The sequence below is a fragment of the Macaca thibetana genome, chromosome 2 (genome assembly GCF_024542745.1).
Source record: "Macaca thibetana thibetana isolate TM-01 chromosome 2, ASM2454274v1, whole genome shotgun sequence".
In the NCBI taxonomy this organism is placed as follows: Eukaryota; Metazoa; Chordata; class Mammalia; order Primates; family Cercopithecidae; genus Macaca; species Macaca thibetana.
Genome location: NC_065579.1, coordinates 151701112 through 151719940, shown reverse-complemented (window position 1 = coordinate 151719940; position 18829 = coordinate 151701112). Strand labels below are relative to the sequence as shown.

At 34.9% G+C, this 18829-nt stretch overlaps 1 protein-coding gene across 2 annotated transcripts in view; it reads left to right on the top strand.

Moving 5' to 3' along the window:
- The window catches only part of SLC49A4 (solute carrier family 49 member 4), an 84753-nt gene that overhangs the window by 35235 nt on the left and 30689 nt on the right, over positions 1–18829 (top strand). For both annotated transcript variants that reach the window (XM_050781852.1, XM_050781853.1), the window contains exons 4-5: positions 3362–3491; positions 14334–14442. In XM_050781852.1, the coding sequence (XP_050637809.1) occupies positions 3362–3491; positions 14334–14442 (239 nt within the window). The remainder of the gene's footprint in view (positions 1–3361; positions 3492–14333; positions 14443–18829) is intronic.

The window sequence follows — 18829 nt, the reverse complement described above, 5'->3', positions numbered from 1 at the left end:
TGCAATTCACTAAAAACTATTAGATCTAAAAAAAGAGCTTAGAAAGTTTTATGGTACAAGATTAATATGTAAAAATCAGTTGTATGTCTATATATTGGCAATGAACAATCTTAACATACAATTCAATTTGCAATAGCATCAAAAAGAATATGTTTAGGAATAAACTTAACAAATGAAGTGTAGAACGTATAATCTGAAGACTACCACTGTTGAAAGAAATTAAAGAAGACCTAAATAAATGGAAAGACATTCCGTGTTCATGTTGGGAGGTTTAATATTGTGAAGATAACCCCAAATTTATTTGCAAATATAATACAATCCCTTTTAAAATCCCAGCTGCCTTTGTTGCAGAAATCGACAAGGCGATCCTGAAATTTACATGGAAATGCAAAGGACCAGCAATATCCAAAACAATCTTGAAAAGGAACAAAATTGGAGAACTCACACTTCTCAACTACAAAACTTATTACAAAGCTACAAGATAACATAGTACTGGCATAAGGATAGGCATATAAATCAGTAGAACAGAAATGAGATTCTAAAAAATAAGCCATTATATTTATGGTCAATTGATTTTTCAGAAGGGTCCTAAGATAATAAGGGAAAAAGTCTTTTCAGTAAATGGTACAGGAACAACTGAATATCCAAATTCAAAAGAATGAATTTGAACCCCCTCGTTAACTCAAACCTGAATGTGAGAGCTAAAACTATAAAACTCTTAGAAGAAAACTAAAGAGTAAATCTTTATGACCTTGGGTTAGGTGAAGCCTTTTTATAAAAGACATCCAAAGCACAAGTGGCAAAGGAAAAAAGATAAGTTAGACTTCATCACAATTTAAAACTTTTGTGCTTCAAAGAACCCAGAAAGTGAAAAAGACAGTCCACAGAATGGGAGAAAATAGTTGCAAATCATATATCTGATAAGGGACTTATATCCAGATTATATAAAGCATTCTTACAACTCAACAACAGAAAGACAACGCTATTAAGAAGTGGGCAAAGGACTCAGACACATTTCTCCCAAGAAAATACACAAATGTCCATCGAACACATGAAAAGATACTCAGTGTCATTAGTCATTAAGGAAATGTAAATTAAAACCGTGATAAGATACCCTTCACACCCAATAGGATTGCTAGAATCAATAAAATGGAAAATAATAAAGTGTTGGCAAGAAAGTGGAGAAATTAGCACCCTCATACATTCCCATACATGGGAATCTAAAATGGTGTAGCCGCTTTAGAAACAGTTTCACAGTTCCTCAAAATGTTAAACAAAGATTACCATACAATCCAGAAATTCCATTTCTAGATATGTATCCAAGTGAAATGGAAACATACACCCATGTAAAAATGTATACATGAGGGTTCATAGCAGCATTATTTGTAATAACCAAAAAGTGGAGACAACCCAGATGTCTATCTACTGATGAGTGGATGAATAAAATGTGGTATATCTGTACAGTGGAATATTATTTGACAATAAAAAATAGTAAAGTACTGATACTCCAACATGGATGACCCTTGAGAGCATTATGCAAAGTGAAAGAGGCCAGTCATAAAAGACCACATATTATATGATTCCATTTATAGGAAATGTCCATAATACTCAAATCTGTAGGGACTAAAAGTGGAGCAGAGGTTGCCTAGGGCTGGGAGATTGGGAGTAATGGGTACAGAGTTTCTTTTTGGGATGTTGAAAAAATCCTAAAATTGATTGTGGTTATGACTGTACAATTCTGCTGGTAAATGAAAAACCACTAGATTGTGCACTTTAAATGTGTGCATTGTATGTCATGTGAATTATATCTCAGTGAAGTTGTTTACAAAAATACCAATAGAGGGTCAAAGAATATGAATAAGGCAATCACGGAAGACATACAAGTGGCCAATATGCATATTTTAGGTGCTCATTCAGTATTACTAATAATTAAAATAACTCTAAATTAGAACAGTTCATTAACTTCTTATTGCTCCCCAGATTGACAAAGAATAAACAGATTGAGAACACCAAAAAAAAAGAAAAGAAAAGCAAAAGGAATCTGTTAACAATCTTGTGTTTAAAAAAATAGGAATCTTTAAATTTCTAATTGCATTAAACAGAATTATCTGTGGTTAATTGTCTTATAGGAATGTTGTCCTTTTTGCTAAGAATAGCCCTAGAATTAAAATTATCCAACTGAAAGGACCTCTAGAAATCCCTAAATTCAATCCCTTTATTGGCCTAGAAAGATTAAGGGATTTGTTCAAATTACAAGCTAATTAATGGCATAGACAGGTCTATATTCCAAGTTTCCTGACTTTTCTACTAGTGCTGTGCTTTTCTACAAAATTGTACACAGTTATCAAAAGCTGGAACTTCCAAGTGCCAGAATTATAGAGGGAAAGATTGGGATGCTAGAACCTTCCTTTCTATAATGGGGACAAATTAAGATTGTTTGGGTGTTCATTTTACTTCTGATTGTTTAATACTCTACATTAGCTACTCTTGTGTTTAAATTCTATTCTCTGTCAATTGGTTTCTTATTTTTGGATGCTTTCTTATTCAAATTTCCCGTACAACCTGTAAATTGGGTCTATCTTACACAGCGCATCAGACTATCCTATCATGAATGAAACAAACCTCCTATCCTGTTATTTCTTACCAGTTTTTTTTTCTGAGTGCTATACTTATTAGACAATCATCCTAGACCTGTTTCACAATCTCTTTTATAGTAACGTACTGTTGGCTTTTAATATTTTCTCCATAAGGCAACATTTGTTTACTTCCTCAATCTTTTTATCTGTGTGCCATAGTACCAGCATATACATCATTGTTAGTATAACCTCTAACCAATTACTTGCTGAAATTTGTATCTTTATATATTCTTTTTTTTTTTTAAACTAGACTGAGCAATCTTGGCTAGATACTATATTTTGCTTATCTTTATGAGCCTCAGACTCAGTTGATGCTCAGTAAATATTTGTTAGATAAATGAATACCTGAGAGGCCGGGCATGGTGGCTTACACCTGTAATTCTAGCATTTTGGCAGGCTGAGACAGGAGAATGGCTTGAACGACACTTGAGCTCAGGAGTTCGAGACCAGCCTGGACCACATGGTGAGACCCTATCTCTACAAACAATAAAAATAAAAATTAGCCTGGCATGGTGGCATGCATCTGTGGTTCCAGCTACTTGGGAGGCTGAGGCAGGAGGATCACTTGAGCCCAGGAGGGTCAAGTCTGTAGTGAGCCATGTTCATGCCACTGCATTCCAGCCTGGGTGAGAGAGTGAGACCCTGTTTGAAAAAACAAATAAATACTTGAAGTATTCAACTTTTTGTGTGGCCTGGTTAACATTTTATCTATCTTTTTCTTTCAGAATTTGGAGTTGTCTGCTTAATATTTTCTGCAACACTAGCTTATTTCCCACCCCGACCTCCTCTTCCTCCCAGTGTTGCTGCAGCTAGCCAGCGGTTGAGTTACCGGAGAAGCGTCTGTAGATTATTAAGGTAAATATACTGAGAGTCATTGGATGGCTTTGACTGACACCTTCAAGATAACTTCAGATTTTTAAAAAATAATTTAAGATAGTAATTTTTCAGCAACCTATTAATTAGGTAGTAATTGATAAAATAGTAATTGAATATTTTAGATTTCCTACTAGAAATCTATCTTGAAAAATCACCAAAAACAAAAACCTCTGTAATTTTTGCCTTCTCTATATATCACCTATACTATTATTTGCTTAATGTTTTAAAAATCAAATATTTTATTTTTCTTAAATAACTTGATTTGTATTTGAAATTGTATGATATAAAAAATCCTATATCATACAATAGTGTCTGTGAAATCATGGATTCTATGTGTTATACTTTTCCTAATATGCACATTATTTTAATTTATTATGTATTTGTTAAGGCATATTAAAATAAGCAGGCAATAGTCAATACAAAGTGAATAAAATAAATAATATTATTCTCATATCAACTGAAATCATTTTATGTACCAGCAGTAGGATCATACTTTAAGAAGCCTAATATATTATTTATTTTTATTGGTATAACTTAAGTATAGTTAGATTAAACTCTAGTCTTGAAGGCTCAAATGCCCAGTACTGAATTTAATTCTTGGGATATATAAAACACCACTATTGATTATGATTTGCAATTGGACCACTATACTTTGTCATTTGAAATTTTTTCATAGTTAGTTGTGAGGAGTTTTTATTGATTCTTCCAACAACTCTCTCTCAATTGGTTCTTTCTTTTCTTGGGTTCCTCTCCCCAAATGGTAAGTTTCTTGTGGTAAAGAAGTAGTAGCTGTGTCTTTATATCTGCTGCAATAATACTGTCCAATAGGAATAAAATGGAAGCCACATAAGGAATCTTACATTTTCTGGTAGTTTTCAATAAATTTTTAAAAGTCAAAATCATATCAAGCATCTTCTCTGACCATAGTGGAATAAAACTAGAAATCAACTCCAAAAGGAACCCTCAAAACTGTACAAACACACAGAAATTAAACAATCTGCTCCTGAATGATTTTGGGGTTAACAATGAAATCAAGGTGGAAATTAAATTCTTTTGACATGAACCATAATAGTGATATAAGTTATTAAAACCTCTGGGATACAGCAAAAGCAGCGCTAAGAGGAAAGTTTATAGCACTAAATGCCTACATTGAAAAGTCTGAAAGATTACAAATTGACAACCTAATGTCACACCTCAAGAAACTAGGGAAACAGTAACAAACTAAAACCAAAGCTAGCAGAAAAAAAGAAAAAACAAAGATCAGAGCAGAACTAAGTGAAATTGAAACAAAAAATACAAAAGATCAGTAAAACAAAAAGTTGGCTATTTGAAAAGATGAACAAAATTGATAGCCCATTAGCTAGATTAACCAAAAAAAGAAGATTCAGATAAGCTCAATTAAAAATGAAAATGGAGACGTTACAGCCAACACCACAGAAATACAAAAGATCATTCGAGACTACTATGAACACCTCTATGGACACAAACTAGAAAATCTAGAGGAAATCGATGAATTTCTGGAAACATACAACCCTCCTAGATTAAATCAGGAAGAAATAGAAACCCTGAACAGACCAATAATGAGCCATGAGATTGATTCAGTAACTTAAAAATTGCCAGCCAACACATATACACCATGGAATACTATGCAGCCATAAAAAAGGATGAGTTCGTGTCCTTTGTAGGGACATGCGTGCAGCTGGAAACCATCATTCTCAGCAAACTTTTGCAAGAACAGAAAATCAAACACCGCATGTTCTCACTCATAGGTGGGAATTGAACAATGAGATCACTTGGACATGGGAAGGGGAACATCACACACCGGGGCCTATTATGGGGAGTGGGGAGAGGGTAGGGATGGCATTGGGAGTTATAACTGATGTAAATGACGAGTTGATGGGTGCTGACGAGTTGATGGGTGCAGCACACCAACATGGCACATGTATACATATGTAGCAAACCTGCACATTGTGCACATGTACCCTAGAACTTAAAGTATGATTAAAATAAATAAATAAATAAATAAAAATAAAATCAAGCAATAAAAAATATATATATATTAATTTGAAAAAAAAATTGCTAACCAAGAAAAGGCCATGGTCAGATTGGCCAGATGGATTCACAGTTGAATTCTACCAGACTTTCAAAGAAGAATTGATACCAATCCTACTGAAACTATTCCAAAAGATTGAGAAAGCAGGAATCCTCCCTAACTCATTTTGTGAAGCTATCGCCCTGATACCAAAACCAGATTGAGAAAGAGGGACTCCTCCCTAACTCACTCTATGAAGCCAGTGTCACCCTGATACCAAAACCTGAAAAAGACATAACAAAAAAGAAAACTACAGGCCAGTAGCCTTGATGATCATAGATACAAAAATCCTTAATAAAATATTAGCTAACCGAATCCAACAGCACATCAGAAAGACAATACACCATGATCAAGTGGGTTTCATACCACAAATTATTTAAAATAAGCATGTCAAATGTGATATATCACATAAACAGAATTAACAACAAAAACAATATGATCATCTTAATAGATGCAGAAAAAGCATTCATTAGCATCTCTTTATGATAAAAACCCTCAACAAACTAGGCATAGAAGGGACATACTTCAAAATAAAAGCCATACATGACAAACCCACTGCCAACATCTTACCGAATGGGAAAGCTTGAAAGTATTTCCCCTGAGAACTGGAACAGGACAAGGATACCCACATTCACCACTTCAGTTTGAAATCACTGGAAGTCCTAGCCAGAACAGTCAGGCAACTGAAAGAAATAAAAGGCATCCAAATTGGAAAAAGAGGAAGTCGAACTATCACTGTTTGCCAATGATGTGATCATATACCTAGAAAACCCTGAAGACTCTTCCAAAAGACTCCTAGATTTGATAAATGAAATCAGTAAATGCTCAGGTTACAAAATCAGTGTACACAAATCAGTAGCACTGCTCTACACCAACAATGAGAAAGCCAAGAATCAAATGAATAACTCAATCCCCTTTACAATAGCTGCAAAAAAATTAAAATACCTAGGAATATTCTTAACCAAGGAGGTGAAATATCTCTACAAGAACTACGAAACACTGCTGAAAGAAGTCATAGATGACACAAACAAGTGGAAACACATTCCATGCTCATAGATTGGAAGAATCAATATTGTGAAAATGACCATACTACCCAAAACAATCTACAGGTTCAATGCAGTTCCTGTCAAAATACCAATATCATTTTTCACAGAATTAGAAAAAAAAATCCTAAAATTCATATGTAACCAAAAAAGTCCAAATAGCCAAAGCAATCCTAAGCAAAAGGAACAAATCTTGAGGCATCGCATTCCCTGACTTCAAATTATACTGCAAGGTTATAGTTACTAAAACAGCATGGTACTGGTATGAAAGTAGTCAATGGAACAGTCCGATGGAACAGAATAGAGAATTCAGAAATGAGGCCAAATACATACAACCAACTAATCTTCAAGAAAGCATACAAAAACATAAATTGGAGAAAGGACACCCTATTTAATAAATGGTTCTGGGAAAACTGGCAAGCCACAAGTAGAAGAATCAAACCGGATCCCTATCTCTCACCTTATACAAAAATCAACTCAAGGTGGATCAAAGACTTAAATATAAGATCTGAAACCATAAAAGTTCTAGAAGATAATGTCAGACAAATACTTCTGGACATTGGCCTAGGCAAAGAATTCATGACTAAGACCCCAAAAGCAAATGCAACAAAAACAAAAATAAATAAATGGGACCTAATTAAACAAAAAGTTTCTGTACAGCAAAAGAAATAAACATCAGAGTAAACAAACAGCCCACAGAATGGGCAAAAATATTTGCAAGCAAGCTCTGTATCTGATAGGAAACTAATATCTAGAATCTATGAGGAACTCAAACGGATCAGCAAGAAAAAAAAAAAAACTCATCAAAAAGTGGGCAAATAACATGACCAGAAGACATTTCTCAAAAGAAGACATACAAACAGCCCAAAAAAAAAAAAAAATAGGAAAAAATGCTCAACATCACTAATCATCAAGGAAATGCACATTAAAACCACAATTAGATACCACCTTACCCCTGCAAGAATAGCTATTATTAAAAAGTCAAAAAACAATAGATGTTGACATGGATGTGGTGAAAAGGGAATGCTTATACACTGCTGGTAGGAATGTAAGTTAGTACCACCTCTATGCAAAACAGTATGGAGATTCCTTAAAGAACTAAAAGGAGATCTGCCATTCAACCCAGCAATCCCACTACTGGTGTCTACCCAAAAGAAAAGAAGTCTTTGTATGAAAAAGACACATGCACTTGCACATACATGTTTGTAGCAGCACAGTTTGCAATTCCAAAGATATGGAGCCAATCTAAGTACCCATCGACTAATGAGTAGGAAAAGAAAATAAGTGTATATACACCGTGGAATACTACTCAGCCATACAAAAGAACAGAATAATGCTTTGTACATCAACTTGTAGGGAGCTGGAAGCCATTATTCTAGGTGAAGTAACTCAAGAATGGAAAGATCAAACACTCTATGTTCTCACTTATAAGTGGAAGCCAAGCTATGCGTAGGCAAAGACAGAGTGGTATAGTGGACTTTGGAGACTCAGAATGGGGAGGATGGCAATGAGTGAAGGATAACAAACTCCATATTGGATACACTGTACACTACTCAGGTGGCAGGTGCACCAGAATCTCAGACTTCACTACTATCCAGTTCATCCGTATAACCAAAAATCATTTGTACCCCAAAAGCTGTTGAAATTCTAAAAAATTTGTTTTAATTCTTTGTATGTTTGGGATAAAAATCTTTGAAAATTTTTAATAATCCTATTTTAAAAGGAAAAATAAGTAAAATTAATTAGAAATAAGTAAAATTAATAAGTAAAATTAGTTTTAGGAAATGAGTAAAATCAATTTTAGTAGCATATTGTTTAACCAAGCATATCTAAAACATTATTTTAACATGTAATCAATACTAAAACTTATTAATGAAATATGTTACAGTCTTTAATTCATATAACATCTTTGATATCCAGTGGATATTTTGCACTTAAAGCGCATGTCAATTTGGACATTAAATTTTTGCTGGAAATACTTGATTTCCAGTGGAATTAAATGGAATACTTTAGGTATCACTAAATTTACAGTTAAAAAAGTATTCATTGAACAATGTCTCTTGTATTGCACTGTTTATCCTAAGTTAAAAATAAATAATTACAGTTTCTGAAATTTTGAATCAACAGGTATTTGCTATCATTAGAAAGGATCTTACATTCTATAGGCCATTGTTTGGGGCTTAATTGCAGATCTAACACTTCTGTAGAATACTATTTTTATTATTTTCCCCATAATTTTGAACAAATTACCATAGCTAAAAACAATTCCTTTACCATCTCTTCATCTAAAATGCTTTTATTTTTGTACGAGGATCCAAACCATTTTATAGCTGGCCAAATTATAAGTTCAGATCTGTTAAAAATCATTTAAATGTTTGTCCAACATTTAATTCTGATTTCAGGCAACTAATTTTCTTAATTCTTTTTTGATCATTGAAAAGAAATGTCTATAAAATTGACCATGTGTTTGCTAAAATGTCTTTTAATATTATTCAGTTAATTATTCTAAACTTTTTTTCCACAGCAGACATTTTATTTTGCTCTGCTGCAGCAAGTTGTAATTGCCATTCATTGTGAAGTTTGCAACATGCCTTCTTCTATTTTGGTCTCTTCTTTCTACAGGAAATATTCAAATACACAAATTACAATGTCACATGTCACATCAGTGTGTAGAAAAAAATAATTAGAACTGAATCCGTTCATTGACACCAAGATCAGTGATGGATTATAATACTAGAGACAACACCTGCCCCAGCATGCACACTGTAATAATATCTTAGTGTTGCAGCTGTTCAAGGGAAACGTACTCCTACCAAACAGAGTTGTGTTTAATGGAAAAGTACCTTTCACTGCTTCTGCTTCAAGTTTAGATTTAAATTAGTTAAAATGAAATAAAATTAAAAACTCAGTTCTTTGGTTGCACCAGCCACATTTCAAATGCTATGTAATATTGTTTTTCAAACTGGTTTACAGCCAACTAATTCAGTGTGTTGACAGCTATTTTCTTTAAGCAAAATAGAATGGAATAAAATAGAATTGAAAATATTATTTCATCACATGAAATAAGGATACCTTCTTTTAGACTTTTGTTTCAGTATATATGTTGCATATATATGGGTAGGTCACAAAGTAAAAATAAATTTCTTACTAAAAATAAAGTGAAAAGTTTTTGAAAATCACTTCTCTATAGTACATTGCCTTTCACATAATAGGTTTAAAAAAAAGTTAGGTTGAATTGTGATTAGTGGCACACATTTGTAAGATGACAGTTTAAAATGATCGCTTTTTTAATGGCAACAAAAGCCAAAATTGACAAATGGGATCTAATTAAACTAAAGAGCTTCTGCACAGCAAAAGAAACTACCATCAGAGTGAACAGGCAACCTACAGAATGGGAGAAAATTTTTGCAATCTACTCATCTGACAAAGGGCTAATATCCAGAACCTACAAAGAACTCAAACAAATTTACAAGAAAAAATCAACCGCATCAAAAAGTGGGCAAAGGATATGAACAGACACTTCTCAAAAGAAGACATTTATGCAGCCAACAGACACATGAAAAAATGCTCATCATCACTAGCCATCAGAGAAATGTTAATCAAAGCCACAATGAGATACCATCTCACACCAGGTAGAATGGCGATCATTAAAAAGTCAGGAAACAACAGGTGCTGGAGAGGATGTGGAGAAATAGGAACACTTTTACACTGTTGGTGGGACTGTAAACTAGTTCAACCATTGTGGAAAACAGTGTGGTGATTCCTCAAGGATCTAGAACTAGAAATACATTTGACCCAGCCATCCCATTACTGGGTATATACTCAAAGGATTATAAATCATGCTGCTATAAAGACACATGCACACGTATGTTTATTGCGGCACTATTCACAATAACAAAGACTTGGAACCAACCCAAATGTCCATCAGTGACAGACTGGATTAAGAAAATGTGGCACATATACACCATGGAATACTATGCAGCCGTAAAAAAGGTTGAGTTCAGGTCCTTTGTAGGGACATGAATGCAGCTGGAAACCATCATTCTCAGCAAACTATCACAAGAACAGAAAACCAAACACCGCATGTTCTCACTCATAGGTGGGAATTGAACAATGAGAACAGTTGGACACAGGAAGGGGAACATCACACACCGGGACCTGTTGTGGGGTTGGGGGAGGGGGGAGGGATAGCATTAGGAGATATACCTAATGTAAATGACGAATTAATGGGTACAGCACACCAACATGGCACATGTATACATATGTAACAAACCTGCACGTTGTGCACATGTACCCTAGAACTTAAAGTATAATAAAATTAAAAAATAAATAAGATGATCACTTTTTAAAAACAATGCCACTTAAATAAATTTTTTTCCCTGCAAACCTAGCTGCAGATGTTAGATAGCAATAGAGAAAGGTAGAGAGGTAGATTGGGGTCATATTATGACATACTAATAATTTTGGACTATTCTGTTGGAAATAATGAGTCACTGAAGCATTTTAAGCCAAGGCGTTATGTACAAGATTGTTCTGACAAGGAAAAACAGTTAACTTAAAATTGTCCCTCCAACCACTTTGACTTGTGTTTACTTCTAATTACCCTGGAGTCAAACTCTTCATTCTGTTTAAACCATAAAGTATAAGATCTTCCTTCTCTATAAAAAGTCCTTTTCACCAGTACCTAACATTCCTTTATCTTTTATTGCTTACTGTGCACGATTGCCAGCTTGTACCTTTGGGCTCTCCTGGGGAGTTCTCTGGGCCTGCCATGCCCCATTCCCTTCCTACCAGTGTAATTAACCCCAGTCTCTCATAGAATTCCTGAAATCATTGCTTCCTGGGTCAGATTATTTGCCAGCACGTGAACACATGTATTAATCTATTTTTTCGTCGTTTGTATTTCCTTCTCCCATTTCCCTCCCCGAACCCAGGCCACTTCTCAAATGCCTTTAATGTGTATCTCTTTGTCTCTGTACTTTTGCAGTATATGTACTGTTTTGTATGCATCTATGTTTAATTCATGTAAATTATGACATACTGTGGATGTCATTCTGTTTGACATTTTTCACTAAGTACTACATGGGTTTTATTTTTTAACTTTTCATTTTGGAATGTTACAATAATATACAAAGGTAGAATAGTATAACCCCTATAACTCGGGATTGACAATTGTCAGTCAGTTTACAACCAGTCTTGTTTCATCTTTGTACCACCCACTTCCCACTTCCCACCTTCCTGCATCATGAAACAAATCCCAGATGACAACTCCATTTCATCTAGAAATATTTCAGTATGTGCAATATATGTCAAAAATAGACTCTTTTTAACAGAAATATAGTGCCGTTATTTTAACTAAAAACTTTTAAATAATAATTTGCTAGTATCAAATCAGTGTTTAAATTTTCAATTATCTCATAAACATTTAACAGTTGGTTTGAACAGTTTCCATATTAGGTCCACACATTGCAATTGGTACAAAGTGCCTTAGAATCTATAGATTTCCTTGACATGATTCTTTGTTTCTTATAATTTAATTGTTGAGGAGCCAGCACTTTTATTCCCAACATCTGGATTTTGTTGATTTCTTCATGGTATAGTTTGACATGTTCCCCTCTCCTTTGTGTTTCCTGTAAATTGTTAACTAGAAATATGTTGTGATTCAGGTTTTATTTTTGCTTTTGTTTTTGTTTTACAAGACTACTTCATAAGTGATGCTGCCTCCTTTCATCAGGAGGCATGTAATGTCTGGACAACTCTCATTTTGTGATGTTAGCACTCTGTTTCAAGGTGCACCCCTGCTGCCGTGTGTACACCTAGTTCTTTGTACTCCATGGCATTAATTTATCACATTTCATCTACTTATTCTCATTGTGTACCCAGATTGCCTCCAATTTGTTGTTACCACAAACACTACTGCAGTGACATCCTCATTCACGTCACCATAGACCTGAAAATTTATTTGGAAAATAGACCCTGTAACATGACTGCTAGGTCATAAGATAGTCTAAGCTTGATTTGTCAAGCACTGCCAGATCGCAGTGACATGACCATAGCACACAGTAACCACCTGCCTCAGCCTCCCAATTAGCTGGGATTACAGATGCACACCACTGTACCCGGCTAATTTTTAAATATTTTTATAGAGATGAGGTCTCATTATCTTGCCCAGGCTGATCTCAAACTCCTGTCCTCAAGTGATTCTCCTACCTCGGTCTCCCAAAGTGCTGAGATTACAGGCATGAGCCACCATGCCTGGCCAGAGGTTTTTTTAAACTACCTACCCATTTGATGAAATAATATTGGTTATCTGTATAATAAACATTGAGAATTTTAAACAATATGAACAAAATATTTTTCTTGTAAAAATAAAAAATTTCAAGAAGCGAGCCGGGTGCCATGGCTCACGCCTGTAATCCCAGCACTTTGGGAGGCCAAGGTGGGTGCATCACCTGAGGTCAGGAGTTCGAGACCAGCCTGGCCAACATGGCGAAACCCTGTCTCTAATAAAAATACAAAAATTAGCTGAGTGTGCTGGTAGGTGCCTGTAATTCCAGCTATTTGGGAGGCTGAGGCAGGAGAATCACTTGAGCCAGGGAGGCAGAGGTTGCAGTGAGCCGAGATCACACCATTGCACTCCAGCCTGGGCAACAAGAATGGAACTCCATCTTAAAAAAAAAAATTTTCAGAAGCTTGAATTTATTAACTCAGATTTTTTATTAACTGACAGACTTTTTCTTTTATAAAGCTTGCCACTTTGAACTTCTTGAAGAATAACTATATATGTATATACATGTATATACACATATATGTATATATAGTTATTCATATGTATATATACATATATGTGCATATGTATGTATATATATGTATATATTTTTTAACTTTTAGGCTCGGGGTACATGTGCAGATTTGTTACATGGGTAAATTACATGTCATGGGGGTTTGGTGTACACATTATTTTGTCACCTAGATAATAACCATAGTGTCCAATAGGTAGTTTTTCTGTCCTCACCCTCCTCCCACCCTGCACCCTCAAGTTGGTCCCAGTGTCTGTTGTTCCCTTCTTTGTGTCCATATGTACTTGATGTTTAGCTCCCACTTGTGAGAACGTGGTATTTGCTTTTCTGTTCCTGTTAGTTTACTTAGGATAATGGCCTCTTGCTCCATTCGTGTTGCTGCAAAGGTTGTGATCTTATTCTTTTTTATGTCTGAGGAGTATTATATGGTGTATTTGTACCACATTTTCTTTATCCAGTCTACCATTGATGAGAATTTAGGTTGATTCCATGTCTTTGCTATTGTAAATGGTGCTGCAGTGAATACACACGTGCATGTGTCTTTATACTAGAATGATTTATATTCCTTTGGGTATATACCCAATAATGGATTGTTGGGTCAAATGGTAATTCTCTTTTAAGTACTTTTAGAAATTGCCAAACTGCCTTCCCTGGTGGCTGAACCAATTTACACTTTGACCAGCAGTGTGTGTGCATTCCCTTTTATCTGCTACCTTCCCAGCATGTTATTATTTATTTTATTTTTTTTTAGTTTTTAATAATGGCTATTCTGTAGATATTTTCTGATTCTGGTGTTCCAGTTTCCAAATGACATACATTTTTCATGACTATGTTTATTCTAGATTTTTAATTTGTTGCAATATTTCCTTTTATTTCTCATTCACAGCAATTTTAGATTTTTGATGATTGCTTTAGCATATGCCATACCACTTGGTGTATTTGCTGGCTGGTCTGGAGTTCTGGACTTAATTTTAACACCAGCGCACGTCAGCCAAGTAAGTATTTTATTTCTTTATATGTTGTAGGTATTTTCATTCATTTGATTTATAAATACTGGTTACGTGTTCTTGGTTTTAGCTTCAAGGACTGGGTAAAACATTGTCCTATACCATTGTTGCAAAAGCAAGATCTTTATGGAATGGGTAAAAAATAATGTTGATTTTCCTCCTTGATTTTGACAATAGTTATGAATTTCACATTTCTCTGGACATTATTAATGATACGACTGGCTTTTTAAGAAAGGAAGGAAATCTTAGTTTTGTTGACTCCATTCTTTATCCTTTCTTCATACCTTATGAAGAAGACTAAGATCCCATATCAATTATATAGCTATTTCTTCATCTAGTTTCTGACTTTCTCTGTGGGCTCCAAATAAGGGTATTTCATTTCTTTAAAAATAACCATTTCACCTATATGCTTGATACCATCCATTCCTTCTCTTTGCTTCCGGATAGCACGGTAGAAAAGAGGATAGAGAAATATGGAGAGGTAAATAGAAGAAAACACACTAATGTGATATTCTATTGTATGAGTGAAAAAAAAATTTGTCTATTCTGCTTTTAGTGAACATTTGGATTGTTAACCTTTTTTGACAACCACAAACAATGCTATATTAACACTCTCATACATGTCTCTATGCACTTCTATATACATTTCTAATGGATACATATCTAGGAATGGAACTGCTGGTTATAGTATATGCTACTTTGGTAGATGATGCCAAACTTCTCCAAAGTGGTGGTATTCATGTATAATCCTACCAGCAATATATGAAATTTCTCATCATCCCACATCATTTGCCACTTGTGTGATGATATTAGTCTTTTTCACTTTAGACGTGCTGATAGCTGTGCAGTTGTATGCCATCGTAGTGACTTCTGTGGTGTCTTTTCAGTGTGAATTGGATATTTTGAATATCCTTTTCTGGTGACATACCAGTTTGAGTCTCTTGCCCACTATTGGGCTACCTTTTTCTTACCAATATGTAAAGAAGAGAGCTGTGCAGAAGGGAGCTCCCCAGAGGACTTTGTGGGGACTCCAGTAATCTTTGGCTGAGAAATGGGCTGCACATATAAAGGGCAAAGCTACTAGAGGCTTAACAGAGAGAATGGTATGGATTGAAAGCAGAACAAAGATAGAAGAGGTCAAGCATTGTCTTGGAGTTCTGGCCCAGTCAAACTAGAATCAAGGACCATGTCCTAGATAGAGAAAGTCTTACTCTAGTTTAGACCCATCATAAACAAAGACAAAAATCTGAAGAGGAGACACTTTGGAGATCTATCCTTATAAAGCACAAAATGAGGCCTACACATCCTCAAGGTAATCAAGCAATAATTGAACTGTCTACTAGAACAAAAGTCAACCATTTTAGAAAAAGTAAAAGAATCTAGAATCTATTGTATCATCCACAACATATAGTATACAATTTTTTTTTTTTTGACGGAGTCTTGCTCTGTCGCCCAGGCTGGAGTGCAGTGGCGCGGTCTCGGCTCACTGCAAGCTCCACCTCCTGGGTTCACGCCATTCTCCTGCCTCAGCCTCCCAAGTAGCTGGGACTGCAGGCGCCTGCCACTACGCCCGGCTAATTTTTTTGTATTTTTAGTAAAGACGGGATTTCACCGTGTTAGCCAGGATGGTCTCGATCTCCTGACCTCGTGATCTGCCCACCTCGGCCTCCCAAAGTGCTGGGATTATAGGAGTGAGCCACCGCGCCCAGCCCAGTATACAATTTTTTTAAAAAATGCATCAGACATGTAAAGAAACAGGAAAGTGTGACCCCTATTTGGCCAGGTGCAGTGGTCTCAAAAAATAAATAAATAAAAGTTTAAAAATTTACAAAGCAATCATTAGAAACCAACTCTTAGAAACTCTAGATGTTTGATTTAGCAGACTGAGGCTGTAATGCAGAAAAGATAAAGATAAATCTTTGCTTGCTCCAAGTTCATAAATATGTTATCTTGTACAACTGTGTCATCCTGTATAGTAGCTACTAGCCACATTCAAAATAAACTTCAAACTTAATTTGAAATTTAAACCAATTGAAATGAAATAAAAGTAAAAAATAACTTCCTTAGTTGTGTAGCACTTTTCAAGTGCAGGATAGCCACATGAGACTAGTAGCTACCATGTTGCACGGTGTAGATAGAGAACATTTCTATCATCAAAGAAAGTTCTATTGGACAGTGCTGTTCTAGGGCTTTGTTCTTTTACCTGTCACATTTACCTAGAATTTAAACCTAGAATTGATTTTGTACTTATTATAAGATAGGGGTTAAGTTTCTTTTTTCCCCATAGATATTTGTTAACCTAGGATCAGTGTTTGAAAAGATCATTTTTTTCCTTCACTGCCCTCTGTTCATCTTTGTTGTAAGCAAGTTTCCTTCTATACACGGGTGTATTTCTAGACTTGATTCCTTTAGTGTCTTTGTCCCTGCACCAATACCAAATTGTGTTATTTATACTAGTGTTATAAATAAGCACTAGTTTTGATATTTAGTAAATATCCCCCTTTATTGGGATTTCTATTAGAGTTTTTATATCTACAGATCATTTTCAAAATTAACTGCTTTATAATACTGAGTTTTCTGAACCATGATCATTATGTTTCTCCTCATTTGCTTAGGTCCCAATGTCTCTGAATGATGCTTTATAATTTTCAGCAAAGATACCTTCTGTGTGTTTATTAGCTTTATTCTCAGGTATTTGATACTTTTTGAAGCTATTGAAATTAGCAGCTTTTAACATTTTTATTTTATTTTTAAAATTGATATGTAATTGTTGCACATTTTGGGGGGATATATAATATTTTGATACCTGTACACAGTGTGTAATGATCAAATTGATAAGAGTGCTATCTACCACCTCAAACATTTATTTTTTCTTTGTGTTGGGAACCTTACAACTCTTATAGCTATTTTGAAATGTACAGTAAGTTATTGTTATCTGTAATTTCCCTACTGTATTATTGAGTACTAGAACTCACTCTTTCTATCTAACTGTATTTTTGTACCCCTTAACCAACTTCTCTTCATCCTCCCACCTTTCTTCATCAGTAGCTGGTAACTATCATTCTACGTTCTGCTTTCCTGAAATCCACCTTTTTAGTTCCCACATATGAGTGAGAACGGGCAATATTTGTCTTTCTGTATTTGGCTTATTTCAGTTAACATGATTTCACTTAACATCCATGTTTCTGCAAATAACAGGATTTCATTCTTTTTTGTGACTGAATAATATTCCATTGTGTATATATCTGATATTTTCTTGATGCATTCATCTGTTGATGACACTTAGGTTGTTTCCAGACCTTGGCTATTGTGAATAGTGCTGCAATAAACATGGGAGTGCAGATTTCTTTTTTATATACTGATTTCCTTTCTATTGTGTATATATCCAGAAATGGGATTGCTACAACATATGGTAGTTCTATTTTTTGTTTTCTAAGGAACCTCTGTACTGTTTTCCATAATGGCTGTACTTCTTTAATTCCCACCAGCAGGGTCCAAGCACTCCCCCTTCTCTGTATCCTTGTCAGCATTTGTTACTTTTTTTGGTGATAGCCATCCTAACTGGGGTGAGATGCTATTCATTGTGGTTTTGATGTGCATTTCCCTGATTATTAGTGATGTTGAACATTTCTTTTTGTATATTTGTTGGCCATTGTGTGTCTTCTTTTGAGAAATGTCTATTCAGGTATTTTGCTTGTTTTTTAATTGGATTGGTTTTTTTGCTGTTGAGTTATTTGGGTTTCTTATAGATAGTGGTTATTAATCCCTAATTGGATGTATAGTTTGTGAATATTTCTCCCATTCTGTAAGTTTTCTCTTCCCTCTATTGTTTCCTTTGCTGTTCAGAAGCCTTTTAGTCTTATGTAATCCCATTTGTGCAATTTTGCTTTTGTTGCCTGTCTTTTGAGGCTGTATTCAAAAAATCTTTGTCCAGACCAGTGTCCTGTAGTGTTCCCCCAATGTTTTCTTTTAGTAGTTTCATAGTTTCAAGTCTTACATTGAACCCTTTTCCCTTTTAGGGGAAAAAAAATGTGCAGCTCACTGCCAGCACTCATTTAATTTTATATAAACATGCTCTTTGATGCTGAAGCAAATCTGACTAACTTTCAATATGAAAATATAAAAACTGTTCTTGGAGTTATTTCTAAACAGAACTAACATCAGAATCATCTGAATCATCAGAATCGTCTATCAGATTCCTCAAATGAATCTCTAGCCAATGACTGAGAACGATGTTAACATCACACGTAGGAATGCTCCTTTTTCTAGGATTTGACATTTTCAGCAGTTGAGAATTACTGTTTTGTAAATGGAAATACCACTACTAAAAACAGAATGCTATAAGTAGAATGATGTCTTTTGTCTCCAAAGTTGA